General features: G+C 45.2%; 4 protein-coding genes across 6 annotated transcripts; 1 reads left to right on the top strand and 3 right to left on the bottom strand.

The window, feature by feature from the left end:
• The first annotated feature begins 2,468 nt into the window (after positions 1 to 2,468).
• Positions 2,469 to 3,693, top strand: LOC146969463 (prostaglandin D2 receptor 2-like). Its single transcript, XM_085758932.1, has one exon. It carries the CDS (start codon positions 2,490 to 2,492, stop codon positions 3,600 to 3,602), a length of 1,113 nt encoding a protein of 370 aa, XP_085615058.1. The 5' UTR covers positions 2,469 to 2,489; the 3' UTR covers positions 3,603 to 3,693.
• A 1,748-nt stretch (positions 3,694 to 5,441) lies between these two features.
• LOC146969464 (G protein-coupled receptor 4) lies at positions 5,442 to 8,072 on the bottom strand. 2 transcript variants are annotated; one of them, XM_085806403.1, is made up of 3 exons: positions 7,992 to 8,072; positions 7,060 to 7,902; positions 5,442 to 6,094 (listed from the first exon to the last, which is right to left on the bottom strand). In XM_085806403.1, exons 2-3 carry the CDS (start codon positions 7,638 to 7,640, stop codon positions 5,671 to 5,673), a joined length of 1,005 nt encoding a protein of 334 aa, XP_085662529.1. In that variant the 5' UTR covers positions 7,641 to 7,902; positions 7,992 to 8,072; the 3' UTR covers positions 5,442 to 5,670. The 2 variants fall into 2 exon arrangements, with proteins under 2 accessions (XP_085662529.1, XP_085662528.1); XM_085806402.1 differs by having other exon boundaries at positions 7,988 to 8,072.
• A 2,359-nt stretch (positions 8,073 to 10,431) lies between these two features.
• ugt5g1 (UDP glucuronosyltransferase 5 family, polypeptide G1) lies at positions 10,432 to 14,855 on the bottom strand. 2 transcript variants are annotated; one of them, XM_085806405.1, is made up of 2 exons: positions 13,787 to 14,855; positions 10,432 to 12,327 (listed from the first exon to the last, which is right to left on the bottom strand). In XM_085806405.1, exon 2 carries the CDS (start codon positions 12,322 to 12,324, stop codon positions 10,738 to 10,740), a length of 1,587 nt encoding a protein of 528 aa, XP_085662531.1. In that variant the 5' UTR covers positions 12,325 to 12,327; positions 13,787 to 14,855; the 3' UTR covers positions 10,432 to 10,737. The 2 variants fall into 2 exon arrangements, with proteins under 2 accessions (XP_085662531.1, XP_085662530.1); XM_085806404.1 differs by having other exon boundaries at positions 14,437 to 14,626.
• Positions 14,856 to 17,974: 3,119 nt separating this feature from the next.
• LOC146969466 (placenta-specific gene 8 protein-like) lies at positions 17,975 to 26,239 on the bottom strand. The gene is made up of 3 exons (XM_085806406.1): positions 25,823 to 26,239; positions 18,281 to 18,444; positions 17,975 to 18,177 (listed from the first exon to the last, which is right to left on the bottom strand). Exons 1-3 carry the CDS (start codon positions 25,944 to 25,946, stop codon positions 17,983 to 17,985), a joined length of 483 nt encoding a protein of 160 aa, XP_085662532.1. The 5' UTR covers positions 25,947 to 26,239; the 3' UTR covers positions 17,975 to 17,982.
• Positions 26,240 to 26,336: the final 97 nt, after the last annotated feature.

Raw genomic sequence — 26,336 nt, forward strand, 5'->3', positions numbered from 1 at the left:
TGTGGTGACCGTTGATATTATTATGTAGATGAATCAGTAAAGTGCACATATTGTAATTACTAGGAAGTAATTTCTCATTCAAGGGAAGTGTCAGTAGATTTCAGCGCAGAGTCAGACGTTGAACACAACACATAAAACATGTCCTAGTATCACCACAGGGACCATCACCCTCACAGTGAGATTGAGAAAAAAAAATATAGACACACAGTTCTTGGTATTTGAAGAGAAATTGACCTTTGGGACTCTTGAAAGACACTGACTAGATTGTGACATGCTCACAGTCACTTTTGTTTTCTCCTTTAAAAACTTCTGCTTTGCTTGCTCTTGTTTTCCTGACATCTTGATGCTACTGTAAAGTCAAGTACAGCTGGAAACTTTTAAAGGTCTCATGTTGTGTAAAATAAAATGTCCATGTGTTCTTTGATTCTAAAGTAGGTTTTGGTAGTATACTAATATTGAAACAATAATATTAACATGTGACCCGTCCATAGAGAAGTGCATGCAGCCTGTGTACAGAAAAACAGCCGTCAGGACTTCTGTAACTTTGTACCTTTGTATCTCACAGCAAAGCAACGAGGGTCTTAGCTGTGCTCCAAGCACTGCCTACTTTGCAGGATTTGGACTCTTTATGTAATTCCAAAGCCTGTTGACTGACTTGTGTGACTACAGTAAAAAAGAGAAATAAAAACTACACTGAGATGGTTTTTGGTTGTTAAAACCGCAACTCTATCTTCCTCTGAATCAACAAACAAAAGAGATATTATCTTTGACCTTTAAATCATGCAGATGCAGATTAAGCAGAGCACTGAACAGAGAGGGAGAATATATACATTTATATAAATACATACAGTATATAAGCATACATTTCAGTCCCTGAGCAACAGTTTGCTTTCTTCAGCAAATCATACAGCTAGTATTTATAGATCTGGCTCATTGAGGTCTCAACAAATAAGGTTGGGTGCTCTAAGCTGTTCTTCCTTTTGAGGTTTGTGACTTCCTATTACTCTTCTTATACACCCGCGAGCCGAGCGCAGGGTATTGTGCCTAACAGTAACATAGCAAGAGGCTGGACGGACTCAGACAGACTGGTAAGTGGGCTCTTTTTGTGGGTTTAAGTGAGGTATATAGTTTCAGTTGCAGACTCAGCATCTCTCTGTCATCCACACAAACCACAAGTCTCACCAGTCTCATTACAAACTAATTGATGGTGTTAAGACTGTTTGCACTTTGAGAAAAAATGTCCCTTGGAGCAGTGGTAGTTGAGGAGTAACCACAAATGGCTGGTCACTGATACATTGTCTGTGCAGGATCTTGTCCTGGGACATTTAAGTGTAACAGAACAATTTCAAAATGTTACTTCTGCCATTGTGCCATGTGAAATTTACTGGCAAGCACTGGTACTTTGAGAAAGTGGAACAGTGTCAGATAGAATCACACTGGGTACTAATCTTGAGTAAAATCGTACAGAGGATGTGGATGATTTTAAAGATAAAACTGGAGGACTTGACTTGTGAACACAATTATGGATTTTAAAGAAACTGCTCAACTGTGATAGCCGGCCGTTTCTGAACAGACAAATGCTTCAAATTCACGCATGACATCCACCATATACATCAAATTGTAAAAATATAGAATAACATTTTGCCCCCCAAAGACACACACCCACTAACACCAGAAAATGCAAATGACTTCCAGTGCGACGACAAGAAAGTCATCCTCCTCAGAGGAAACGGCGATATGCTCAAGTGACGTCGGGGTTCGGAGTTCTCTTTGTCAGCTGAGCCTGTGTGCAAAAACATTCAGTGTTGTGTAAAAGTTTCAACCTTTGACTCAGAGATGTAGATTATTTGCTATGGCGTTGATTTGCGTTATATACTGATGATTTATTGTACTTTATTTTGCAGTGATCAGCTGTTTCTGGTAAAATCATAGTTTGTATGCAGCATGAGTTGACTCTGATTTGGACAACCCATGAGAAATTTAGTAACGTGTGTGCCATTGGTTTTTAGTCTTTTGCCAATTCCCCTTCCCATTCCCACTCCATCAATTCCACATCTTTAACTAACTTCTTCTGATCTATCAAGAATGAATACATGGTTGATTTGAAAAGTGCAAATTCAACAGAGTACGTGCTGTAGCCTGCTGTCAGCTGTTAAAGTAACACCCTGATGTTTTCACACCTCTGCTTTCTGGTTCCTTTTTAGCTGTTAGTTTGTGTTGGTTGTGGTAATGTATATGTGTCTAGAAGAAATATTTTTGCATAATAAGAATAACCACATGCATTAGAGCACGTATTTGTCTATGTGATGAGGTTCATGAATTGTTTAGATTTTCTGAAGATGAAAGTGTAAGTAAGCCGAAATCATATATGCAGCACATGTTTGTATGCTTCAAAACATCCATCCAAATGAAAGTTAAGATGTCTGTTCTGTTTCTTTTGACAGATCTCATTGGTGTGCAGTTGAAGGATCCAGGCTACTCCCTTCAGGATGAACCAAACAGCCAATACCAGCCTTAACACAACAGCCCCGCTGATCGGCTTGAGCTCTATGAATTATTTTACCATCTCCCTCCATGGCCTGGTCTCCTCCATTGGCATCGTGGAGAACCTCCTCATCCTGGGGATAGTGGGCTTCCACGTCCGCCGCACTGTCATCAGCATCTGGATCCTGAACCTGGCGGCCTCCGACCTGCTGGCCACGGCCTCCCTGCCGTTCTTCACGCTCTACATGGCGCGTGGCAACACCTGGACGCTGGGCCCCACCTTCTGCCGCATACACTCCTCCATCTTCTTTCTCAACATGTTCGTCAGCGCCTTCTTACTGGCGGCGATCTCCATGGACCGCTGCCTGGTGGTGCTGAGACCCGTTTGGGCCCAGAACCACAGAACCATTAAGCTAGTGCAGAAGGTTTGTGCGGTGATTTGGGTCATGGCTATGCTCTGCACTGTTCCCTTCTACATCTACCGTGACACCATCCCCTATAAAGGAAAGATTCTGTGTTACTACAGTTACACTCGGGCCTTTCTCCCCAGTCAGCCTTATGACCTTGAAGCTCTACGGAAGCAGCGTAAGGAGGGCTTGGCCTTGATGAAGCTCTTCTTTGCCTTCCTGATCCCGCTGCTCATCATCATCCTCAGCTATTCGGCCGTGAACGCCACCTTGGTGCGTAGAAAGTGCCGGCGCTCCTTCCGTTTTGTCCGGCTCGTGGTGGCCGTGGTGGTGACCTTCGTGCTCTGCTGGGCTCCGTACCACTTCTTCATCATTGCAGAGATGATGTCTGCAAAAGACAGCCCTCTCCAGAAAACGGCAACCAAGGCCCTGCCGGTCTCAGCAACCATCGGATTCCTCAACAGCGTGATCAACCCAATCCTGTACGTGTTCAGCTGCCCCGACCTGTGCGGTAAGATCAGACATTCTCTGGGAGCGGTGATGGAGAGCGTCCTGGCGGAGGATCTGTTCGAGATGGCGCGGCGCCGCAGCACCATGCGCGGCTCAATCAGCAACGCTGAGTTTTCGATGAAGCGGAGAGGTTCGACTACAACTGTCAGCCTGAGAGAGGATCAGGTGAAGGATGAAAGTACTGATAAATGTACTAATTAACAAACAAAAACCACACTTATCAAACTCTCCCCATGAATTTGAATTTGAAGTTGATGTTGATGCTTTTATGTGCAACTTCGTCCATGTTTAGCTGATGTCCTACAATTTCCAGCAGAACAGACTCATTTCATACTTACCTCTGCTTCTGCTTCCATGCTGGCTATTTTTTGAGTTGATACTGTGAAACTTTCTCAATGCATCACACAGATGTTTCAAATTAAAAGCCCTCCAGGGGCCCACATGGGATAATCACTCATGTTGTTTGTAGCAGACTTTTAATTTGAAACATCGGTAAGAGTTTTTAAAGGTCCCATATCTAAAATTTTACTTGTGTTGACCCACACAAATTACCACAAACGTTGTGGGTTTAAGAACCATTGCAGTGTATTTTTACTCCTCCCTGAGGTGTCTCTTTGAAGCTCTAGTGGCAACAGATCATGGCCCGGAGTGTGACTGCTTTGTGGTGACATTGCAAAGTAGTTCACAAGTTAAAGTGCTGACGGCTCATTTTAAGGCTCAGACTGTGCGCATGTCTCTGTAAACTGATGCCCAAGTATGTATATAGAACTGAGAGCTACTTTATAGTAAAAAAAGATGTGAAAATGTTATTATAATATGGGATTTTTAAGTGTCATTTATGCTGAATACACGCATACACATGTTTGGAATGAGAATAAGCAAATTTCTACATTAAGCGATGTGTGTCATCTTTCATCAGTGTTTTCTCTCAGCGTTGATCTGTGAGTGTTTGTGCTGGCCAGACCCTCTAGCCATCATTTTAGAATTTATTGCAATTCATGTTTGATTAGCTTTTAGCAAAAGAAAAGATCCGCGAGCATGAACTAAAAACTCACAGCAGGTTTGTGCTCATAACGCTGCTCTCAAACGAATTGCTGACAGGAAACCAAACATGTACAGTATTCTCTTTTTCTTCCGTTCTTTTTTAACCTGTTTCATCGATGTGTAGATTAAGATCTTGCCCATTTTGAAAAGCCTGAGCTGTGAGTCACATGCATGTGGTCTCTCATCAGATGTTATCAGCAGCTGTGGGAACTGATGCAGCGAATGCCAATTCATGATATGTTCATAAATAGTTTTGCATTGTACATCTGCTTTGGTGTTCCTTTCATAGTATCTTTATTCCGATACCATGAGGTAATATTGTGTAACATCAATAAAACGATAAGATAAATACAAGTAACACCCTGGTGTTGCAGTGTGACACTTTACTCACAGTTAGAGAGAGAGAGTTATGCTTGTGTTCCGGTGTGATTCACACCAGCTGTTTCATTCCAGTAAATAAGTCATTGGGTATGTTTTTTTTATATTTCATTCTGTTATAAAAATAATGGTAAAAAAATAAAATAAAAACATCAAGAGCAGTTTCTATTCAGTCAAAAACACAACTAAATGTGTTTACTTCAAAGGCACTGTAGGTGTTGGTCATTGAAAATGTTTCCATTCATTATGACGTATGAAACAGTAACCTGCCATATCTGTACAGGTGCATCTGAATAAATTAGAATATTATTGAAAAGTATATGTCAGTGTTTCAATTCAAAAAGTGAAACTAATGCAATAATAGATCCATTACACACAGAATGAAACATTTATTGTCTTTATTTATTTAATTTATTTAAATGTTAATGATTATGGCTTACATTTAATGAAGACCAAAAATACAATATCTTAAAAAATCTGAATATTACAAAAGACAAATTTAAAAAAACAAAAACATTTCTGATATGGAAATGTTGGCCTTCTGTAAGATAACTCCATCAATATGCACTCAATACTTGTTGGGGCTATTGAACTACTGGAAATGGAAATGTCCATGACATTCTAATTCATTGGAGTTATTGGAAGTAACGTTTCACCTTTCAACTGCTGTCCTTCACACAAATGTTTGTTTTCATCAGCTTCTGCATCAGTGGTTAGACGATTACAAAGGATAAAGTGTACTAGTAGAATTCTTTGGAAACAAATTAATGTAGACACTGCACAGGTGCAGTACACATCAATGTCCACCAGGTGAGGCAATTGTTTCAAGTCTGTGGTTAATCCCAATTTATATAGTCAGAAGGTTGTTGTGTCCAGTTTCACTCCCCCCCTGTGTGTCTGTATGAGCTCTGGTGCTGAAGCTCATCTTTTTACGGGCGCTCTGCCCCCCTCCCAAACAGGGCAGGGACCTCTGCAGCTCTAGCCGAGCGTCGGCGCACAGGAAGATGTAGAAGAGGGGGTCCAGCAGCGTGTTGAGGCTGGTGAGGCCGTAGCACAGGCGGTATACAAGAAAAATGGAGCGCTCCAGGCCGCAGGGCTCGTCGGTCAGCAGCAGAGACACAAACCTGTACCCCCCCACCAGGTGGTAGGGCCCGAAGACCGCGATGAAGTTGACAGTGATGACGACGAGGATCCCCACGATTCTGTGGCGTTCGTGGTCAGACAGGGAGGGAGATCTGCGGAGCGTCACCCCTATGTGGGCTGAAGTGTAGCTGAGGGAGGAAGCAGAAATGCAAGATGAGAACGTTGACAGCGCATCAGAATTTAAACAGTGACAGCAGGCCCCTTAAAGACAGGAAACTCTGAGGTTTTCTTGTCAGCTGAAAAAAATAGACTGAGTCACACAAGGACCTCTTTGATGATCCCTGAACTACATTCACTCTATGTTTTCAGATCAAATCCTTTTTTGAGTTCATGCTACAGTTTGCAAGACAATATAGGAATATTGCTATTTTCTGATTTAGTGTGAATGCTGAAATTCAGCATTGTTTCAACAGTTTCTTCAGCTCATTCAGCAATGGCGTTCAGCTGCTTTCAGCATTCACATGCATTTCCATTCTTGGAAATGCTTTTTCTAGTTCAACCTGATGTTCCAAAAATTAGACAGTTGATGATATAGAAAGACATTCTTGGAAATAGTCTCTTAATTATATTACCTTTACATGAACAGGCCTTAAAGGGATAGTAGCATTTTTTTAAAGTGGGGTTGTATGATCTACAAATAGTCCCTAAGTACTTTAATTGCAGTAGAAGACTCTCTGCACTCCTCCCATTACCAACGCCAGCCCATAGCCCTGCCCAGAGATTCACAACATACAGTGTTGTGAACAGACCCAAAGAAACGGCCTATTTTCGCGGCCTAAGAGGTTTTACCTGAAAAAAAAAAACACAGTTCCATTGTTTGCTATAATAGAATTTTTTCCAGCCCCTCAAAGTGCAGGAAAAACACAGTTTTTATTTGGACCTAACCAACTCACGTATCCCTCCGCCCAGGGTTAGCGCCCGCCGATCAGCAGTTGCTAACGGGAGGAGTGCAGAGAGTCTTCTACTGCAATTAAAGTACTTAGGGGCTATTTGTAGATCATACAATCCCACTTTTAAAAAAATGCTACTATCCCTTTAAGACTCAATATTATATTGGAGGAGCATCCTCACTGGAAGCTTGGGGTTAACTCACCCTAGTATGGAACATGGCAGCATAAAACCAAGCACTACGGTGGTGATCTTAAAGTGGGCGTATCTGGGACTGACGGGGTACTGCTCCAGGCACAGCAGTCTGTCAGAGTCAAACACCGACGGCAGCAGCCCACTCAAACAGAACAGGAAGGTGAGGGTCCAGACCGCTACACCCAACACCGCCGCCACCCTGACGCTCCGTACCCTGCGGCTGCTCAGCGGGTACACGATGGCCAGGCAGCGGTCCAGCGCTATCAGGCAGAGGAACATGACGCTGGCGTAAACGTTGACATAAAAGACGTAGCCGACCAGCTCGCAGGTCAGCTGACCGTAGGGCCAGCGGTGTCCGCCCTGCAGGTAAAGGATCCAGAGTGGGAGGGTGAGCAGCTGCAGGAGGTCTGACAGTAGCAGGTTGAAGATGAAGACCAGCTGGCAGCCTCCCCCGCCTGAACGGCCTAGATGGTACAGTCCCCACAGAGACAGCAGGTTGCTGGGGAGACCCAAAGAGAAGATCACGCCATAAATACAGGTTAGGCCGAACGCGTCCGTGTCCAAGGGGAGGTTGCAGCTGTCATTGGACATGTCTCTGCCGGTCAAACACCAGACATGGGGGACCAGAGGAGATCTGGATTGGATTCACTCTCGCCGGTTGATGATTGGGTGTAGAAATACCCATTCATTTACTCAAAGCAAATGAAAAGATAAAAAGTCCAGCTTCTCTACTTTTCACTTGTCCATTGTGTAATATTCAGAATTTCATTCTCATGTGCAGCAGGTCCACCCCGGGTTTTGTGCTGTCAGTCGACCCAGTTGCAAAGCATCCAGGATCCATCAGGAGAAACTCCTGAAAGTAGACCACAAGTGCATTCTCAGATGGTTTACTATCAGCAGATGAATTAAACCATTTAACGCAATCTAAACCTCTTCACTCACCTCTCTGAGCCGTGAGACCCGACTTTGTTCCACTGAAGGTCGCAGCTCCGGTCTGCAGCTTAGTGACCTGCGCTCAAGAAAATGTTGGGAACACGTTGTCTTGCCAAAGCCTTGTCTATTCTGTGATCGTTTCCTCCACAGGAAACCCACTTCTTCAGCTTTACAGGCCACATCCTGAGGCAGGAGAACGCCTTTCTACCGCAGAACAAAAACATACACTCTCGCCTTCTCTTAGTCCAGTAGTAGGGAGGATGATTGAGGTGGACAGAGGCTGAGAGGGGGAGGAACTACTGTAATAAACGGTGGCCACTAATGCCCTTTAGATTGCCATTGGCTCTGTGCCATCAAACACATTAACCCCTCTTTATATGCTGCCTTAGAACATGCTTTTCAACACATTTGAATATTATTTCTGATATGCAAGTGTGCAGGAATTTCATTTTGCAGCTTTAGGTGTGTTTTGAAACTAAACACACATAAACATTTATCTGCTTATCTTCTAATTCTATGCAGTATGTAGTATCTTTCAAGGAAACAGAAGTCTGTTTATGTGGTCATACTATGGGCTATCACAAACTAGGTTTCCTCTAAGTAAACCCATTAAGTGTATTTGTGTTACTGTTTGCGTGTGTGTGTAGGTCATGGTTAAGGTTGTGGTAGACTTAGGCTCGAGAGAATGAGTGCAAGTGCATGCAATGCCCTTCTAAGGGGCAAAACCAAGAAGCTGTGTGTGTGTGTGTGTGTGTGTGTGTGTGTGTGTGTGTGTGTGTGTGTGTGTGTGTGTGTGTGTGTGTGTGTGTGTGTGTGTGTGTGTGTGTGTGCACATATCTGATTTGCGAAAGAGGGTCGATTGGCAGATGAGATTAGAACCACAGAAAGTAAGAAGGAGAGCATAAACAACCCTGTGGTGCAATAAAAGCAAATGCAGAAGTTAGAAAATATGACAGATAAAAACAGAATATGTTCACTCCCCAAAACTAATTTAATTAATGGTTTAGATGGTGAACATTTATTAAATCTGTCCAGGATTAATTTTTCTCAGGCACACGGAGAAAAACATTAAACACAATTGAAATTGTGTGGCTGAAGAATGGGCAAGTTGAGACAATGGGTGTTAGTCAGTATTTTTACCACATGGTTTCAAAGGGAGGAGGGTCTAATCACTCACTTTGTTTCCTTTGAATGTCACTGATCTGTGATTTATTGTACAACCCACTATTAAGCTCAGCAGCCCCCGGAGACATTACCAGCACCCTATGCTCGCCAGAACTCTGCATAAAGGCCTCTTGTGTAGATCGATGCAAGGAGACACAAATCAGCTGTGCCCTGTGCAGACAGCAGAGCTGCTGCAGAGGGAAGTGTTCCTGGAGAAGGTCCCAGTAGAAAGGCAGCATGATAAGTTGTTCCTGCAGCAGGCTGGGTGCACAATGCAGGAAGTCCTCTGTTCTCTGCAGGAATGGCCATAAAAGACAGTTGTACAGAGATTTGTACATAGAATAAGTATGCATATGGAGAGATGCCGATAAAATCACTGCAATTTGACCATCAGCCTTGACCCTCTGTTATGTACAATACTAACAAACAGGGTCTAATCTTTAAAGGCTCAGCTCTGAGTCTGGGTGCCACTACAGAGCAATGTTCCCTCTAATTTTCAAAACTCCTGAGCAGAAATTCAACTCCCCTGATGACATGCTTGAGCGACTGTGAGCAAAAGCTCAAGCGTACACAGTACGTCCACATGCTGGTGTTATGGCCTCACCTCTCCAACTCCAAATATCAATACAATTGGCTATTACTATTATGATTAATACCAGATTATTTTGACAACATTACCTAGGCTACTCCATATCTAGGTCAGTTACAGTTAATGATAACAAAATACAATATTGTTTTGGCAAAATAGATTTTGCATTTATTGCCATATGAACAATATGGAAAAAATAACTAACATCAAGTTGGTGTCATCAACTCTTGGCACAGAAGCATTCTTGATATGAACAGTAATAATAATTCTCAAGCAAAAACTTAAATCGTAGTTGCACTACAGACCACGGTTAAGGTCATAAATTTAACAATTCGAAGTGCACATTAGGGAGAAATAAACAGTAAACTAGTCGGGGATATTTGAGTGTGCAACTTTTTTTGTCTTCTGGGCAAAGAGGTGGGGAGCAGTGTGCAATTGCACAGTAAAACACCTTAGAGGGAACAGTGCTACAGAGTCATGCAAAATGGAGATTATGCAGGAAACTGCAGTGAGAAAAGCTGGTAACCTCACTGATGCAACTACAACATGAGGACAAAGTCCTGCTGATTCACCTGTGAATCAAACAGAAGTGAATTTATGGGGCAAGTCTACGATTGCAACAAGTTTTGCATCATCACCATAAGACTTCATCTGAGGCCCTCTGAGTCTGTGAAGTAACAACACAGTCACTACCTCTTTATTTTACCATACCTCTTTATTTGTAGCAGCTGCAAGGAACTGTTGTTTTTGACATTGTGACTCTCATCATGGCAATACATACATGTACAGTATACATACATACAAATAAAGTGCGGATGAGTGTGTTTACATCTGAGATAACATTTCTAATCAATTCACAGTTTAAAACATGAGGCAGAAATGTGTACAAAGTGGAGCAAAGTGTCAGCTGCTCTTTAGCTCTTATGCTTGAGTGGTAATTGTTATGGTTACTGAACTGAAAAATACCATGCAGTCACTTGGCATGGGTTATGTTCGTGTCCGTTACTCTGCTTTCATCTTTCTCCTGAACCTCCGGCAGCAGAGGATCCGACAGACCGAGACTGAAAAGTAGACAAAGGCTCCAATGATGGACGTGATTAAAAGAGCCACATCCAGGCAGAAGTAGGAGTACCAGGGCAGGCTGAAACCTGCTGCCTGCAGATGGGCTGCTCCTTTGTTCCTGATGACATACTCAATCCAGAAGATGGCGGTGTCCATGGGAGATATCGGTTTGTCGTGGTGTAGCCGGGAGAGGTGCTGGATGTTGTCCTTGTATGAGGGATTACCCAGGATGTCCCTCAGAGCCTCAAGAAAGTCTTGCTTGGTGACTGACTTGGCCTCCACTATCTGCGCTGCCCCGCGCACCTTCAGCCGGTGTAGGTTATCAAACTGGTCAAAGAGGAGCGGCACGCCCAGAACGGGAACGCCGTGGTAGATGGCCTCGTACATCCCGTTTGTGCCTCCGTGAGCCACAAAGGCGCGGGTCTTTGGGTGTCCTAGAATGTCGTTCTGAGGCAGCCACTTTACCAGCAGGGTGTTGTTCCCCACGGATGACGGCCTCTCGCCCATAAACCTCCACACCACCTTCTGAGGGAGTTCGGCAAAAGCAGCAGCGATGGCCTCCGTGGTGTCACGAGGCAGCGCTGACACAAATGTCCCCAGGGACATCACCACCACCCCGTGCTCCCCGGAGCTCTGCATGAAGGCCTCGAGCTCCGGAGAAAGGGGGTTGGCCTTCTTGCACTGGAACCCTCCTATGTAGACCACGTTGGGCATCGTGGGACGGGGGAACTCGAACACAAAATCCGACCTCACGAGCCAGATGTCGGCTGCGTACTCCAAAGACAGCAAGTCCGTTCCAGGAGGGAAGTGGCGCTGGATGAGATCTGAGTATGTGGGGTTAATGACATAGTACTGTTCTGCAAGACTGTAGAGATAGTGCAACATATTCTTGATCCTCTCCGGAAAATCCATCCGATCAGAAAGTTCAGTTCCAGGTACAGGGATATAAGAGACAGGAGAAGGAGCTATGGTGAAATGGCTCTCCCCGGTATTAATCCAGCGCACGTTGAAAACCATCGGCAGCTTGAGGTAACCACCCAGAAGCACTCCTAGAGTCAGAGCAGGATCTGTTAACATCAAGTCAAACTCAGCGTCCTGAAGCTTCTTCATAAAAACAGGGTCATCCAACATCGTAGCGGCTGATCTGGCGAGGATATCGTGGCCCTTCGCCAACATGGATGTGATCAAGTGTCGTTGGCAGAAGCTGCGTGTAAACGTCAGCGACTTGCGGCACTCCATCACGTTCTGAAGCATTTTATTGTAGTAGTCCTTGTCTGACTCGTCCTCCAGCATGCTCACGTTGACAGACGTATAAATGGGAGACTTGTAAGGAATGTACCAGCTCTTGGCCGAACGCAGCACGGTGATCTCATGGCCTCTTGAGTGCAGCTCTCGGAGGATCACCTCCATATTGATCCAGTGGCTTCCGTCAACAGGCACAACCAGAATCCTGCTGCCGCCGCAACAAGAGGGTTGAAGCAGCAGGAGGCAGAGCCCTGCCAGGAGTGCTGGGATAATGCTGGACATGACCTGAGAGAAACAATAGATAGAAGTCATTACTTCCTACTTAAAACCAATAATATTTCACCTGACTGGGTGGCTTGTAATGCCAGAGAAATGCCTTGTAATGTTTTTTTCTGGGCAAATTGAATCGTAGGCAACTGGACTTGTATTTGTCTGGGAAGACGTTTCGCCTCTTATCCAAGGGGCTTCATCAGTTCGTACGCAACAAGTCTCACTAGTCTGCACTAGCTAGACAAAGACAGTGTGTAAGACCCAGGTATTTAACCTCTGTGGGAGTGATCACCAGAGTACCTGTGGGTGTGTTTACAAAGGTACTGGTTTCACTTGACCATTGTTGGGGTCCCCTTTAATAAAGTCCTGTGCCACTTGGGGAACAACAGTCAGGTGAAACCCTGGTGAACGACGATCGTTGAGAGTCATTAGAGGTTGAGTTGTTTAATCTCCTGGGGACAGATGAAAGGGCAGCATTGTAGATGGGAGATAGGTGGTGTCTTGTAATGTGTGTACCCTGGTGGCCTGAGGAGGTATTGCACACAGGCTGACAAATCATTTGTAAAAACTGTACAACGGTGGGTATAAAAAGCATATCATAATTAAGATAAAAACAGCTATGAGGAGATTTCATACAGCTGCTTTGCATAGGGGAAAAGGTAAGGGCTAATATGAGAAATGTTAAGTTATGAAAATGTGGAAATGAGCTAAATCAGCCTCCCTACACCACAGTGACTTGCAGAAATGCAAAACCGAAAATGAGAAAGAGATGCAGAGGTGTCTCAAGAAGTTCAGACTTCACCTACAAGTATGTGGTCGGTGGAGGAGTAGAGCAATACACAACGACATGACAGCTGTGTAAATGTAAACAAGCAAGTGTGATGCTATTTGCTCCTGCTTCCAGAGATGTGACCATTAGAAGTATTTTCTCACACTTTTTCGGCTTGTGAGCTATTTTTAAAATAACCAAGTCAAAAATGATCTACCTACATTAAATGATGCAAAATATATATTTATTTACAGATAAATAGAACAGCCCACAGATAAACAGAACAGCCCACAGATAAACAGAACAGCGTGGGATGTACACGGTTATTTACAGAATGCCTGGTATTGCACCCAAAGTAACATGAGTAACTGGAACATTTAACACATTTATGGTCACTATGCATGACTTGCACTGAATGGAGTTAGCCAGGGTAGTCTGGACAGTAGCTGCTGGTAGCTATAGTCTCAAGCAGACTGGCCGCCATGTACGTCAATCAAGTGGAAAATGCCATAAGGAGGATAGATTCATTCATTCATTTTCTATGCCGCTTATTCCTAATTAGGGATGATAGACTAAAAACGTTGTGGTCTACTGGTTGATTGCGACTGACACCCCTGTTCTAGAACATATGAGAATATTTCACTTGATACATGTTAAAGCCACTGAAATCAAACTGCTCGGTTAGAAGTTAATCAAACATCTCACCTGGTTCTTGTTGTATTAAAATCCCGAAGTCTGTCTGGAGCTCCAGGTCTTGAGTGAGCCGGGACACTATGTGGTAGCTGTATTTTTACACAGCTTAACTTTTACACACATGGGGCCCACTCAACTGGGGCAAAGTCCAGCATGGGGATTATGACCTACAAGGGTTGAAAGTGTTGCTAAGGCAAAGTTTGATAATGGCAGTGTTACGGTGATGATGTTAGAGTGCGTTATCGGTCCTGCTTTTTTTTTCTGTCTCAGTTGGGTTAAGTCTTTTCAGCCTTTTCTGTCTCATTCACGTGTACAAGCATGTAATAGAATCAGTATGAGATAAAGTTATCAGATGGAGTTGAATGGTTGTTTTCAATGACTGGGTCAGGTTTTTGTCTTCAATCCTGTCTTGGCTGCTGCTTTTAGATTCCTACATGATTGCTCATATGCAACTTCCACGCACCTTCTTCCCAAACTCTGGAGTCAGAGTACAGAAATGCAGTTGATTCATCTGAGATCGATGAGGAAACTCTCAGGAAGAATAAGGGGAGCATTCGGGGGAGGGTCAGACGGGAGTGGCAGAGAACGAGGGAAGAAGGAAGCAGCGAGGTCAGACAGCGGAGGGAAAATAAAGTGAGCTTTACAATAACAGCACAAGTCACTGTTCAACAGTCATATCAGTGGACTGCACCCTTCCCCTCCTCTCCTCTGCCTCTGTGGAGTTATGTAAACCTGAGCCTGTGAACAAAAGTCAGCCTGAGGTAACAGCAGAGTGCAGAGATGAGGACATGCAGCTTGTGGCTTTCATGGCTTTGGTGAATCCACGGTGTTAACCACAGTGGCACAGCTCTGAAAAAGTCATCTGGAGTCAACTGAGAGTTTCATGGCTCTCTCCGTTGCTTAATAGCCTAACAGCAGCTCAGTAAATCTGAGCAAAGAGCATGTTTCAGATCAGTCTTACCTACTGTAATGGTTTTGAAAATTACTTTCATTAAGTCTTCAAAGCAGCAATCTTATCAAAAGCAAAAAATAAAACGCTTTAATAAGCTTTGTGTCATTGCTACATAGGTACAGAGTGGAGCAATAACCTAGCAAGAGCAGCTGAAGATCACATGATTAGTCATGTGTGGTGTCAGAGCAGGAGCAGCCAATCAGATTTTACCCACAGTGTGACCTAGCTACAAATAAATCTTAAAAACTGAAATCATTTTCTCTTTGAGTATATCTCCAATCTCCAATGATATAAAATGATTACAAACTGTATAAACTTAACTTTAATTATAATAATCAAAGGACATTAAAAAAGCTGAACATGAGATTAGTGGGACGTTTGCTTTAACTAGATTGATCTAGGGCCTTGACCAAAAAGTTTATCAAAAACTGAACTTTTTTTTTTTTTTTATCAAAAACGGAACTGCAGCTGGTGAGATAAAATTATTACATCATAGTACTCAAAGAAGTTATGTGAAAGATTTTATTAAATTAAGTCAATCATCTGTTTGTTAAAGGTGCCATACACTTATCCTGTGTTTTATATCACTGAGTCGGGACAAAACATGTCCCACACTGAAACATCTCATTTATATCAAAAATAAATAAATTCATAATGATTGACATACTCACAAACTTAGATCTAAGGGAATTGTGAATACTGATGTTACTTTTTAGCATAGATAATTACTTTTTTGGGGGATATTTGTTTAAATGTGTGACCAGTGGTTAGACGGCCTATGTTATTTCTCTTGTCCTCAGCAATAGGTCACAATATTCACCAGCCCCAGAAAACTTTAAAAACCTCTACAATTGTGAAAACATGTAAAAGTGTCCATAAGAAGATGTATTTGAGGTTATGAGAACTGTTGTAGTTTTACACCTCCTCTCCCTCGCTTCTCAACAGGTCACTCAGCCAATCAGAGGAGAGGTGGCTGTGAAAGTCTCCTCTGATTGGATGGAATATAAAACTATAACAGAATACATGTAAACACTCAGAGAAACCAAATCCTGCAAGGTCGAAAGGTGGGCCCTGGTGGGCGGGGCTTCTCTGAGGGCAATGGCTGCTTAGTTGTGACATCACAAAGGTACAGCTCATTTTAAGGCTCAGTTTCTGAAGACAGGCTTTGTGCTACGGACTGAGGCTTTGACACTTTCACACTATTAACCCTTATGTGGTGTTCGGGTCAAATTGACCCGTTTCAAATTTTTACTAAAAGAAAAAATATACAAGGATACGACTTTTCGACCTGAAAATCCATGGCCTTGGCTTATTTTATGTGAAGAACGTGTGAAAGAAAAAAAAAATATTGACATGATATGCTACAATACCCCTACGCATTTATGTCCTTCATAGGATGTTCGGGTCAATTTGACCCGGATGAAATACATTGACTGACAGACAGGCAGATACACACACACACACACACACACACACACTTACATGGACGCAGACACACACAAACACACACACATATACAAACACACACACGCACACACAAACACACAGAGACACACACACACTTACATGGACACAGACACACAAACACATGCAAGCACACACACACTTACATGGACACAGACACACACAAACACATGGACACACACGCACAGACACACAGAGACACACACACACTTACATGGACACAGACACACAAACACACACAGAGACACACACACACACACTTACATGGACACACACACATGCACAGAGACACACACACACTTACATGGACACAGACACACACGCACGCACACACAAACGCACGCACAGACACACAGAGACACAAACACTTACATGGACACAGACACACAAACACACGCAAGCACACACAGGGACACACACACACACTTACATGGACACAGACAGACACACACAAACACGCACACACAAACACACAGAGACACACACAAACACACGCACACACAGACATGGACACAGACACACAAACACGCACACACAGAGACACACACATGGACACAGACACACACAAACTTACATGGACACAGACACACGCACAGACACAGACACACACAAACTTACATGGACATAGACACACACAGACACACAAACACACGCACACACAGAGACACACACACACTTATATGGACACAGACACACACACAGACACACAAACACACACACACACACACAGAGACACACACATGGACAGTGGACACACACACACACACACGCACAGACACATTATTTTTCATAGATAAACATGATTTATGCTATCCAAGGCTTTACTATAGTGGATTTTTTACATACATTATAACTTTATCACAAAAAACGAATGACACTTCCATTGTTAAATGTGATCTAGCAGAGATTATTTGCAAACATGATTCATGTATGTTATCTATATTGTTTGGAACTGAGATAAAGAAAATATATGTTGGAGTTTTTTATGTAAATATTTAGTTCTATATTTCTTTTAAAACCAACAATAATGTTCCGGGTCAATTTGACCCGAACAGTTCCAAAGGGTCCAAAATGTGAACATAACACAAGGGTTAATATGGAACCCAGACCTATATATATATATATATATATATATATATATATATATATATATATATATATGAAAACAAAAACAGAAAACAAGAACATCTCACTTTATACAAAATGGGAACCCGAATAACATAGACATTGTCAGGTGACCAGTGCAATAGGCGGTTTTACAATGAGGGCCCATATTCAGACCTGACAATTTTTTATTTTTGAACTAAACCTAGCTCTATCTCAGCAGAACACGAGAGCTATTCCTTTTCATCACACTGAAATAAAACGAAAATAAAACTGAGCTGCAGATTGAACACAAAGCTAGGAGATGATCTGATGCAGGTTAGGTGAAACAAATGGCAAAAAAAGCATCATACATGCTGCTACTCATGTGAAAGCAGAAATGATATCTATCAAGTGCTATGTTACTCTGACCCCTGGGAGGTTTCAATCGATCTCTATCTGTTATTCATCTTAATTATGTACTGGTTTGAACATATTTGTCTTATCATTTTCCACCTGCTGAGAACTCCTGACAAGTATGGACAGCTCTGCAGATGTGATATCTGGATTAGGGAAATTCATCAAATTCTTTTACATCTCTGTACTAGAGTAAATCCAATCATGAAACTTTGTGAGTGCTGATTTTTGAGATTAGAAGTAGAGATTTAAAAAAAAAAAAGAAAAAAAGATGATTGGTGGTCACAGCTTCCTAGGGAATGGCTGAGATCATGGGCTGAGAGGTAACCACACCGGGCATGAGATGCATTTGCGGGGCAGCTATGTATGCTGGCTGTGCTTTGACAACAGCAAGAGTCTGCTTGCGTCTCTTTATCTCTCTGGCAATCTGGCACCACGAGCAGACGTTGAGGAAAGTGGCGTAAAGACAGTCATCTGTCATGTTTCCCTATTCAGAGACACAATTGAAACATATGATTAATAATAACAGAAACATAATATAGAAGCTACATAGTATGTAAGCTACATACATATAAATGTGCGTGTGTCACCTGGATTCTATAGCAGTTGTGTATGGCCACTCTCATGGACATGGTGATAGGTGCAACAGGGCAGCTTTGTGACAACCAATCCAGCAGGGGGAGACAAAAAAACTCTCCAAACTCAGACGCGGTGTTGCAGGCGAGGAAAGGGAAGCACCAGCAAGCACAGCAACCTGGGAAGAGGAGGCTCAGATGTGTTCACAGTGATAACTGGCTCTATCTCAAGAGGTACTAACAGCTTCTCAAGTGTGATTCAAAGCAGCGCAGGCGGCTTGGATACACACTTGAGATGTCTGCTTAATGTTAAGAGCATTCAGAAGTGGTCAGCATGTAAACACAATGATGATGTGGGTGGCACAGTTCAGCTTGGTGGAACACACTGATACAGACCACACGCCTCACTATTTACACTAAGTGAAAACAATAACCTCCAAATACATTATACAGTCAAAGTCTGTTTCTGTCTTCATCTTGCGACAGCTGCCTACTCTATATAGTTGGCTCTTTTACATTCAGTACGTTTACATGACACTTGAAAAAACCGAATTATTGCCTTAATCCGACTATAACTGGACAACTGAAGTGCATGTAAACACCTTAGTCCGACTGAAATCGGAGTTGAGAACTCCGATTAAGACACCCAGATAATGCGATTGGAATTCGATTTTCTCCGTCATGTATACACCTTAGTCGGAGTAGAACTGGACAATACATGTGCGCATGCTCCACAACCGTAGAGACGGCACAAAGTGGAGCAGAGAAGCCGCCCGAACCCCGCAAAGTAAAGGAAAAAAAACCCAACGTCAGCGCAGATTCAATGCATTTCACACATACACACACATACAGATTGTTTTATTAGAGAGAGAGAGAGAGAGAGAGAGAGAGAGAGAGAGAAAGAGAGAAAGAGAGAAAGAGAGAGAGAGAGGAAAAAAGGAAGCCCGTATCCTATTCTCAGCACGAATCCGTCCCAGACTGGTGCGTCTGGTCGGGAACTGCAGTTGAGAATTTATTAATAAGCTTACTAAGTTGTTTATATTCAGTTTTTTACGAGGTGACAGAGAAGTCAACAGGACAGGAGGCGTATTAACCTGCTGAAACAACAGGTGACGCATGAGGGGGCGGACCCCGTCAGTTATTCAATTTTCTCAGTTGCATGTATATTGAGACAAGGACAGAAGTCCGACTTGACGCCAAAATCGAATTTTGAGCATAGCTCGATTAAGCTCTGCATGTAAACGTACTGATTGTAACAAGGGGGCATGCCTTTTTCTTTTCCACTGTAAACACTGACTAGGGCCTACAATTCTGATTAACCTTATCATCAACATCTGGCTCCTCTGTGGCTGCACTGTATTGTGCAAGAACATCACTATTTACAGCTCTGTCAGTGATCCAGTATTGCTGTATTAATTGGAAATCTTTTGAAAAATGTAACCCATCCTTTTAAAGCAGAAGTAAGTGGAATGTTTGTGTTAATATAAGTCTTAAATAGTTGTTTCTTCCGACAGCAATCACTTATATAGAGTGTTTGGTCTGAAACACGGGTCTGTCAGTCACTCTGCTCTGCTGTAAGCCGAGGAGAAAACTTTCCTTGTATCCTACAACCTTTATCCAATTAGGAGAGAGAACGGCATAAAGGGGCGGTCCTCTCTGTGTGTGCAGCCAAGGGATGCGCGTGAATGTGGTGACGTAGGGACGAGGACCAATAGATCCATGACGAGGGCGGGGACTGCTAACTCCATCGGCTGACAAGAAGTTAGCCAAAACCACCGGATCACTTACTTCTGCTTTAATTCTACATAATGTGAGTAGTTTCTGTATACTTCTATATATTTCTCTTCTGAGTGAGAACTCTGACAGTTTCACACTCTTTATACAGTACAACTCAGACAGGCTTTATAATCATATAGTGATCTCTCTTCATACAGTATAGAAACTGGGATGCAGTGCTTAAATCTGAATTTGATTTGTTGTGGCTGTTGTATCTATGAACTGTGTCAGCTATGAAGATCTGATATACACAGGAAAACTAAAAATAATTGTGACTTGTTCTACCAGCAGAATACATAGGGCCCTAGTTTCCTAGACCGAGCGGAGTCTAAGTGCAGCGCAGCTTCGCCACGCCAACGAGGCGTGTCCAGGTCCATTTCGCAAGTTTGGTTGGCAGCGCGGTCCGACTTAGGCCAGCGCAGGCCCTCCCCTCGTCCCTCCTACCGGCGCAAACGGCAAAGGGGGAGGAGAGAGGGCGGGAGGGAGACAGGAGGAGGAGAAGTGGGATTAACACAGCCGAGTCAGATCTTCACCAATCAAAGGAGCTCCTCTCCTCACCTTTAACTGCGTCGCGGGTGATGCGCGCTGCAAGTTTGTCATTTTATACTTGGACATGGACGGAGGAGACAGCGACGCCAGTGGCCGAACCTCTCCCAGGAGGAAACAGCTGTTTTGGCCGGAGGTCCGAGCTCAGAGTGACCGAATAATGAGTTTACTAACATCCTTAATCAGGTTTGATCTGATACACTGAGAACCGCTGCCCAGTGTAAAAAACAACAACTAATAAACTAATAAAGAAACTCATATTTATTAAAACCCTGTGTAAGCAAGATGAGAGGTGTACACTAATCACAACATAAACAAACACCATGCGGGATGAAATCTGCATAAAGGACGCTCTCTCTCTCTCTCTCTCTGTCTCTCTCTCTCTCTGTCCTCCTCTCTTTTTTTTCTGTGACAGAGATGCTGAGTATACTGTAGTAGGCTATATACTGACTATCTGATACCGAGGCTGTTGTGGTGGGCTAAGAGAGATGAAGATTTGTGTTTTGTTTTTCATTACGGCTGTGTGACGACGCTCGCCGCTAATGAATTAATAAGTAAATAAATAAATAAAGCGGATCATCACAACGGCACAGTGCGTATCTCAACACGGCAGCGACATGCAGTCATCCACCCTCAGTCCTGATCTTGGGACATCCACAGCTGCTTTTCAGTGCCAGTTCGTCCCTGCTGTGTTAATTCAGGTGGAGTTTCCTTTACGCGTGCTGACAGCCTTTGATCTCTGCTTTGATCTGACGTCAGATGTGACGGGACAATCTATATAGATATAAATTCACGTGTTGATTCCATTAGTTGCATTAAATAGTGGTTATTGTGGATATTTATTGCATTGAAATGTGTCTGGAACTGTGGAGATCTGCCTGTGAGGTCTTGGTGATGTGTGTGCACTGCAGGTCAGTCAGCCAAACTTCCACTGCACCTGCTGCGCTGAGAGTAGACCTGGTTTGAGGTGGCGAGCTTTCAGCGCACCCTCGGCGGGACATTTTCGCACGAAACTTCCACTGCACCAAGCCAAAGTGAAGTCTGTGTCCAGAGACACTACAGACAAAAACATTGCTTTTTCATGCACTAATCAATTTAGAGATTTTTGGCTATTTTGCTTCCTTATCATGTTTTTTATTCAGACTACAGGAAAGAAATGGTAGAAAATCCACATTAAGGTGGTTGTTTTACCTCATTTGGTCTCTTTCATCTGTACATTTCTCCTAAATTCACCAAAAGTTAGCATTCTACTGTTGTCTGATCCATGTCATGACAGTTGTAATTTCCTTTGTAACAACAACAAATCATGAAAGTATGATTGACAATAACAATTTTTGAAATTTTACAATACAAATCTTTAATGGTCATTTTCTCAAAATGAGTTTTTCATCATAATCTGAGCTAGAAATCTCCATTTCAGTTGCACTACAAACACAAATCACAAATTACAATTTTATTCCCTTCTTTTCTGGAGGTTTTTACAGGCAGGTTTTATTCCTAAAAATGTGGCAAAATTTTGTTTCTTACGGATGGTGACAGTCTAATCTCATTTAAAGAGTGAAAAAGAGAGATATCCAATGTAATAACTTTTGACTCTAATATGTCAACGAAATAAAACAAGAGTTTTGACAGTAATTGTATCCATTGCTTAGATTTCTGTTTTGGAAATGTATGCAAATGTATGCATATTTGATTAGATATAGCCTCATTTTCATATTTAAACATAACATTTGACAAAACTTCCATCCATCCATCCATTGTCCGCCGCTTATCCGAGTCCGGGTCGCGGGGGCAGCAGTCGGAGCAGGGATCCCCAGACTTCCCTCTCCCCGGACACTTCCTCCAGCTCTTCCGGGGGGACCCCAAGGCGTTCCCAGGCCAGCCGAGTGACGTAGTCACTCCAGCGTGTCCTGGGTCTTCCTCGGGGCCTCCTCCCGGTGGGACATGCCCGGAACACCTCACGAGGGAGGCGTCCAGGGGGCATCCTATACAGGTGCCCGAGCCACCTCAGCTGGCTCCTCTCGATGTGGAGGAGCAGCGGCTCTACTCCGAGCTCCTCCCGGGTGACAGAGCTCCTCACCCTATCTCTAAGGGAGCGCCCCGCCACCCTGCGGAGGAAACTCATTTCGGCCGCTTGTATCCGGGATCCAGTTCTTTCGGTCATGACCCAGAGTTCATGACCATAGGTGAGGGTGGGAACGTAGATCGACCGGTAAATCGAGAGCTTTGCCTTTCGGCTCAGCTCCCTCTTCACCACGACGGACCGATACAATGACCGCATTACTGCGGCCGCCGCACCGATCCGCCTGTCGATCTCGCGCTCCGTTCTCCCATCACTCGTGAACAAGACCCCAAGATACTTAAACTCCTCCACCTGAGGCAGGAACTCTCCCCCGACCTGGAGGGTGCAAGCCACCTTTTTCCGGTCGAGAACCATGGCCTCAGACTTAGAGGTGCTGATTCTCATCCCAGCTGCTTCACACTCGGCTGCAAACCGCCCCAGTGCATGCTGAAGGTCCTGGCTCGAGGGAGCCAACAAGACCACATCATCTGCAAAAAGCAGAGATGAAATCAAGTGGCTCCCGAACCGTACCCCCTCCGGCACTTGGCTGCGCCTAGAAATTCTGTCCATAAAAATAATGAACAGAACCGGTGACAAAGGGCAGCCCTGCCGGAGTCCAACACGCACCGGGAACAGGTCTGACTTACTGCCGGCAATGCGAACCAAGCTCCTGCTCCGGTCATACAGGGACCGTACAGCCCTCAGCAGAGGGCCTCCGACCCCATACTCTCGGAGCACCTCCCACAGGATGCCACGTGGGACACGGTCGAAAGCCTTCTCCAAGTCCACAAAACACATGTGGACTGGTTGGGCAAACTCCCATGCACCCTCGAGCACCCTGCGGAGGGTGTAGAGCTGGTCCAGCGTTCCACGGCCAGGGCGAAAACCGCATTGTTCCTCCTGAATCCGAGGTTCGACTATCGGCCGAATTCTCCTCTCCAGCACCCTGGAATAGACTTTCCCCGGGAGGCTGAGGAGTGTGATCCCCCGGTAGTTGGAACACACCCTCCGGTCCCCCTTTTTGAAGAGAGGGACCACCACCCCGGTCTGCCAGTCCAGAGGCACTGTCCCCAACTGCCACGCGATGCTGCAGAGGCGTGTCAGCCACGACAGCCCCGCAACATCCAGAGACTTGAGGTACTCAGGGCGGATCTCATCCACCCCCGGTGCCTTGCCGCTGAGGAGCTTCCGGACTACCTCAGTGACTTCAGCTTGGGTGATGAATGAATCAACCTCTGAATCCTCAGCCTCTGCTTCCTCGACGGAAGGCGTGTCAGTGGGATTGAGGAGATCCTCGAAGTATTCCTTCCACCGCCCGACGATATCCCCCGTCGAGGTCAACAGCTCCCCTCCTCCACTGTAAACAGTGTTGGCGGAGCACTGCTTCCCCCTCCTGAGGCGCCGGATGGTTTGCCAGAATTTCCTCGAGGCCGACCGGTAGTCCTCCTCCATGGCCTCCCCGAACTTTTCCCAGACCCGAGTTTTTGCTTCCGCGACCGCCCGGGCCGCCGTCCGCTTGGCCTGCCGGTACCCGTCAGCTGCCTCGGGGGTCCCCCGAGCTAGCCAGGCTCGGTAGGACTCCTTCTTCAGCTTGACGGCATCCCTTACTTCCGGTGTCCACCACCGAGTTCGGGGATTGCCGCCGCGACAGGCGCCGGAGACCTTACGGCCGCAGCTCCGGACGGCCGCGTCAACAATGGAAGTGGAGAACATGGTCCATTCGGACTCAATGTCTCCAGCCTCCCTCGGAATCCGGTCAAAGCTCTCCCGGAGGTGGGAGTTGAAGACCTCCCTGACAGGGGATTCTGCTAGACGTTCCCAGCAGACCCTCACGATACGCTTGGGTCTGCCAAGTCTGACCAGCTTCCTCCCCTGCCAGCGGATCCAACTCACCACCAGGTGGTGATCAGTTGACAGCTCAGCCCCTCTCTTCACCCGAGTGTCCAAGACATACGGCCGGAGGTCAGATGACACGACTACAAAGTCGATCATTGACCTCCGGCCTAGGGTGTCCTGGTGCCACGTGCACTGATGGACACCCTTATGCTCGAACATGGTGTTTGTTATGGACAGACCGTGGCTAGCACAGAAGTCCAATAACAAAACACCGCTCGGGTTCAGATCGGGGAGGCCGTTCCTCCCAATCACACCTCTCCAGGTAACACTGTCGCTGCCCACGTGAGCGTTGAAGTCCCCCAACAGAACGATGGAGTCCCCAGTTGGGGCACTTTCCAGCACCCCTCCCAGGGCCTCCAGGAAGGCCGGGTACTCTGCACTGCCGTTCGGCCCGTAGGCCGAAACGACAGTGAGAGACCTATCCCCGACCCGAAGGCGCAGGGAAGCGACCCTCTCGTTAAGTGGGGAGAACTCCAACACATGGCGGCTGAGCTGGGGAGCTATGAGCAAGCCCACACCAGCTCGCCGCCTCTCACCATGGGCAACTCCAGAGTGGAAGAGAGTCCAACCTCTCTCAAGGAGTTGGGTTCCAGAGCCCAGGCTGTGCGTGGAGGTGAGCCCGACTATCTCTAGTCGGTACCTCTCAGCCTCCCGCACGAGCTCAGGCTCTTTCCCCCCCAGCGAGGTGACATTCCATGTCCCTAAAGCCAGAGTTGTCATCCGGGGATTGGGCCGCCGGGGCCCCCGCCCACGGCTGCCACCCAAAACACACGGCACCTGCCCCCTATGAACCCTCCCGCGGGTGGTGGGCCTACGGGAGGGCGGGCCCACGTCGCTCGTTCGGGCTGCGCCCGGCCGGGTCCCGTGGGCCAAGACCCGGCCACCAGACGCTCGCCTGCGAGCCCCGACCCCAGGCCTGGCTCCAGGGTGGGGCCCCGGTAACGCCAGTCCGGGCGACGTACACTTCCTTGCTGTTTTCTTCTTCATAAGGGGCTTTGAACCGCTCTTTGTCTGACCCGTCACCTAGGACCTGTTTGCCTTGGGAGACCCTACCAGGGGCATTAAGCCCCGGACAACATAGCTCCTGGGATCATTCGGGTACTAAACTTGTAATACAAAAAATAATTGTCTTAATGCAATTAATACATTTTGGGAAGTTTTATGGTGATATGTTTATTTTTTTTACCCTATTCACCTGTAGTGTCTCACCTCTAATGTCACCATTCACATACACAAGAGAAAAGTGGCTGTATGTGGCTGCACACAACCAGACTCACAGACCTGCATGTCGTCGAAGCAGTCACAGATCCCAGTGCTCCACTGATCAGACTGGACAAAAACCATAGTTGGTGGTTGGGGAGGCTGAGGCTGAGGGTTGTTGATGAACACATTTGTCACCATGGTGACCACTCAAATAAGGAAAGGGCCTGAAAAACGCAAGCACATAATTCTGTTTTGTTCCTTGTGGGATTCTGTCTGCGTTCGCTGCAACTTTTCAAAAGTTGACCTCGAGCCCGAATATGTGAACAAAGCCCCCCAGACGCTCAGCGCTCCAAAACCTTTCCTTCCTTCAATTGTTCCGTGTCATGATATGGCTCATTTCAACCCCCATCACACTGTTCACACCATTTACTCACATACCTGGCATGTTCTGTCCCTGGTGACAGCTGTTTACTATTCATCAAAACACATTTCTGCAGGAATTTCACATGAACTTGAAGTTCATATCAACTTGACTCATACAGCATCCGAAAATCCAGCCTGTTCTCTTCTAATACAGCAACACACACT

This window comes from Trachurus japonicus, chromosome 18, assembly GCF_045865225.1.
Source record: "Trachurus japonicus isolate A0001 chromosome 18, Traja_1.0".
Lineage (NCBI taxonomy): Eukaryota > Metazoa > Chordata > Actinopteri > Carangiformes > Carangidae > Trachurus > Trachurus japonicus.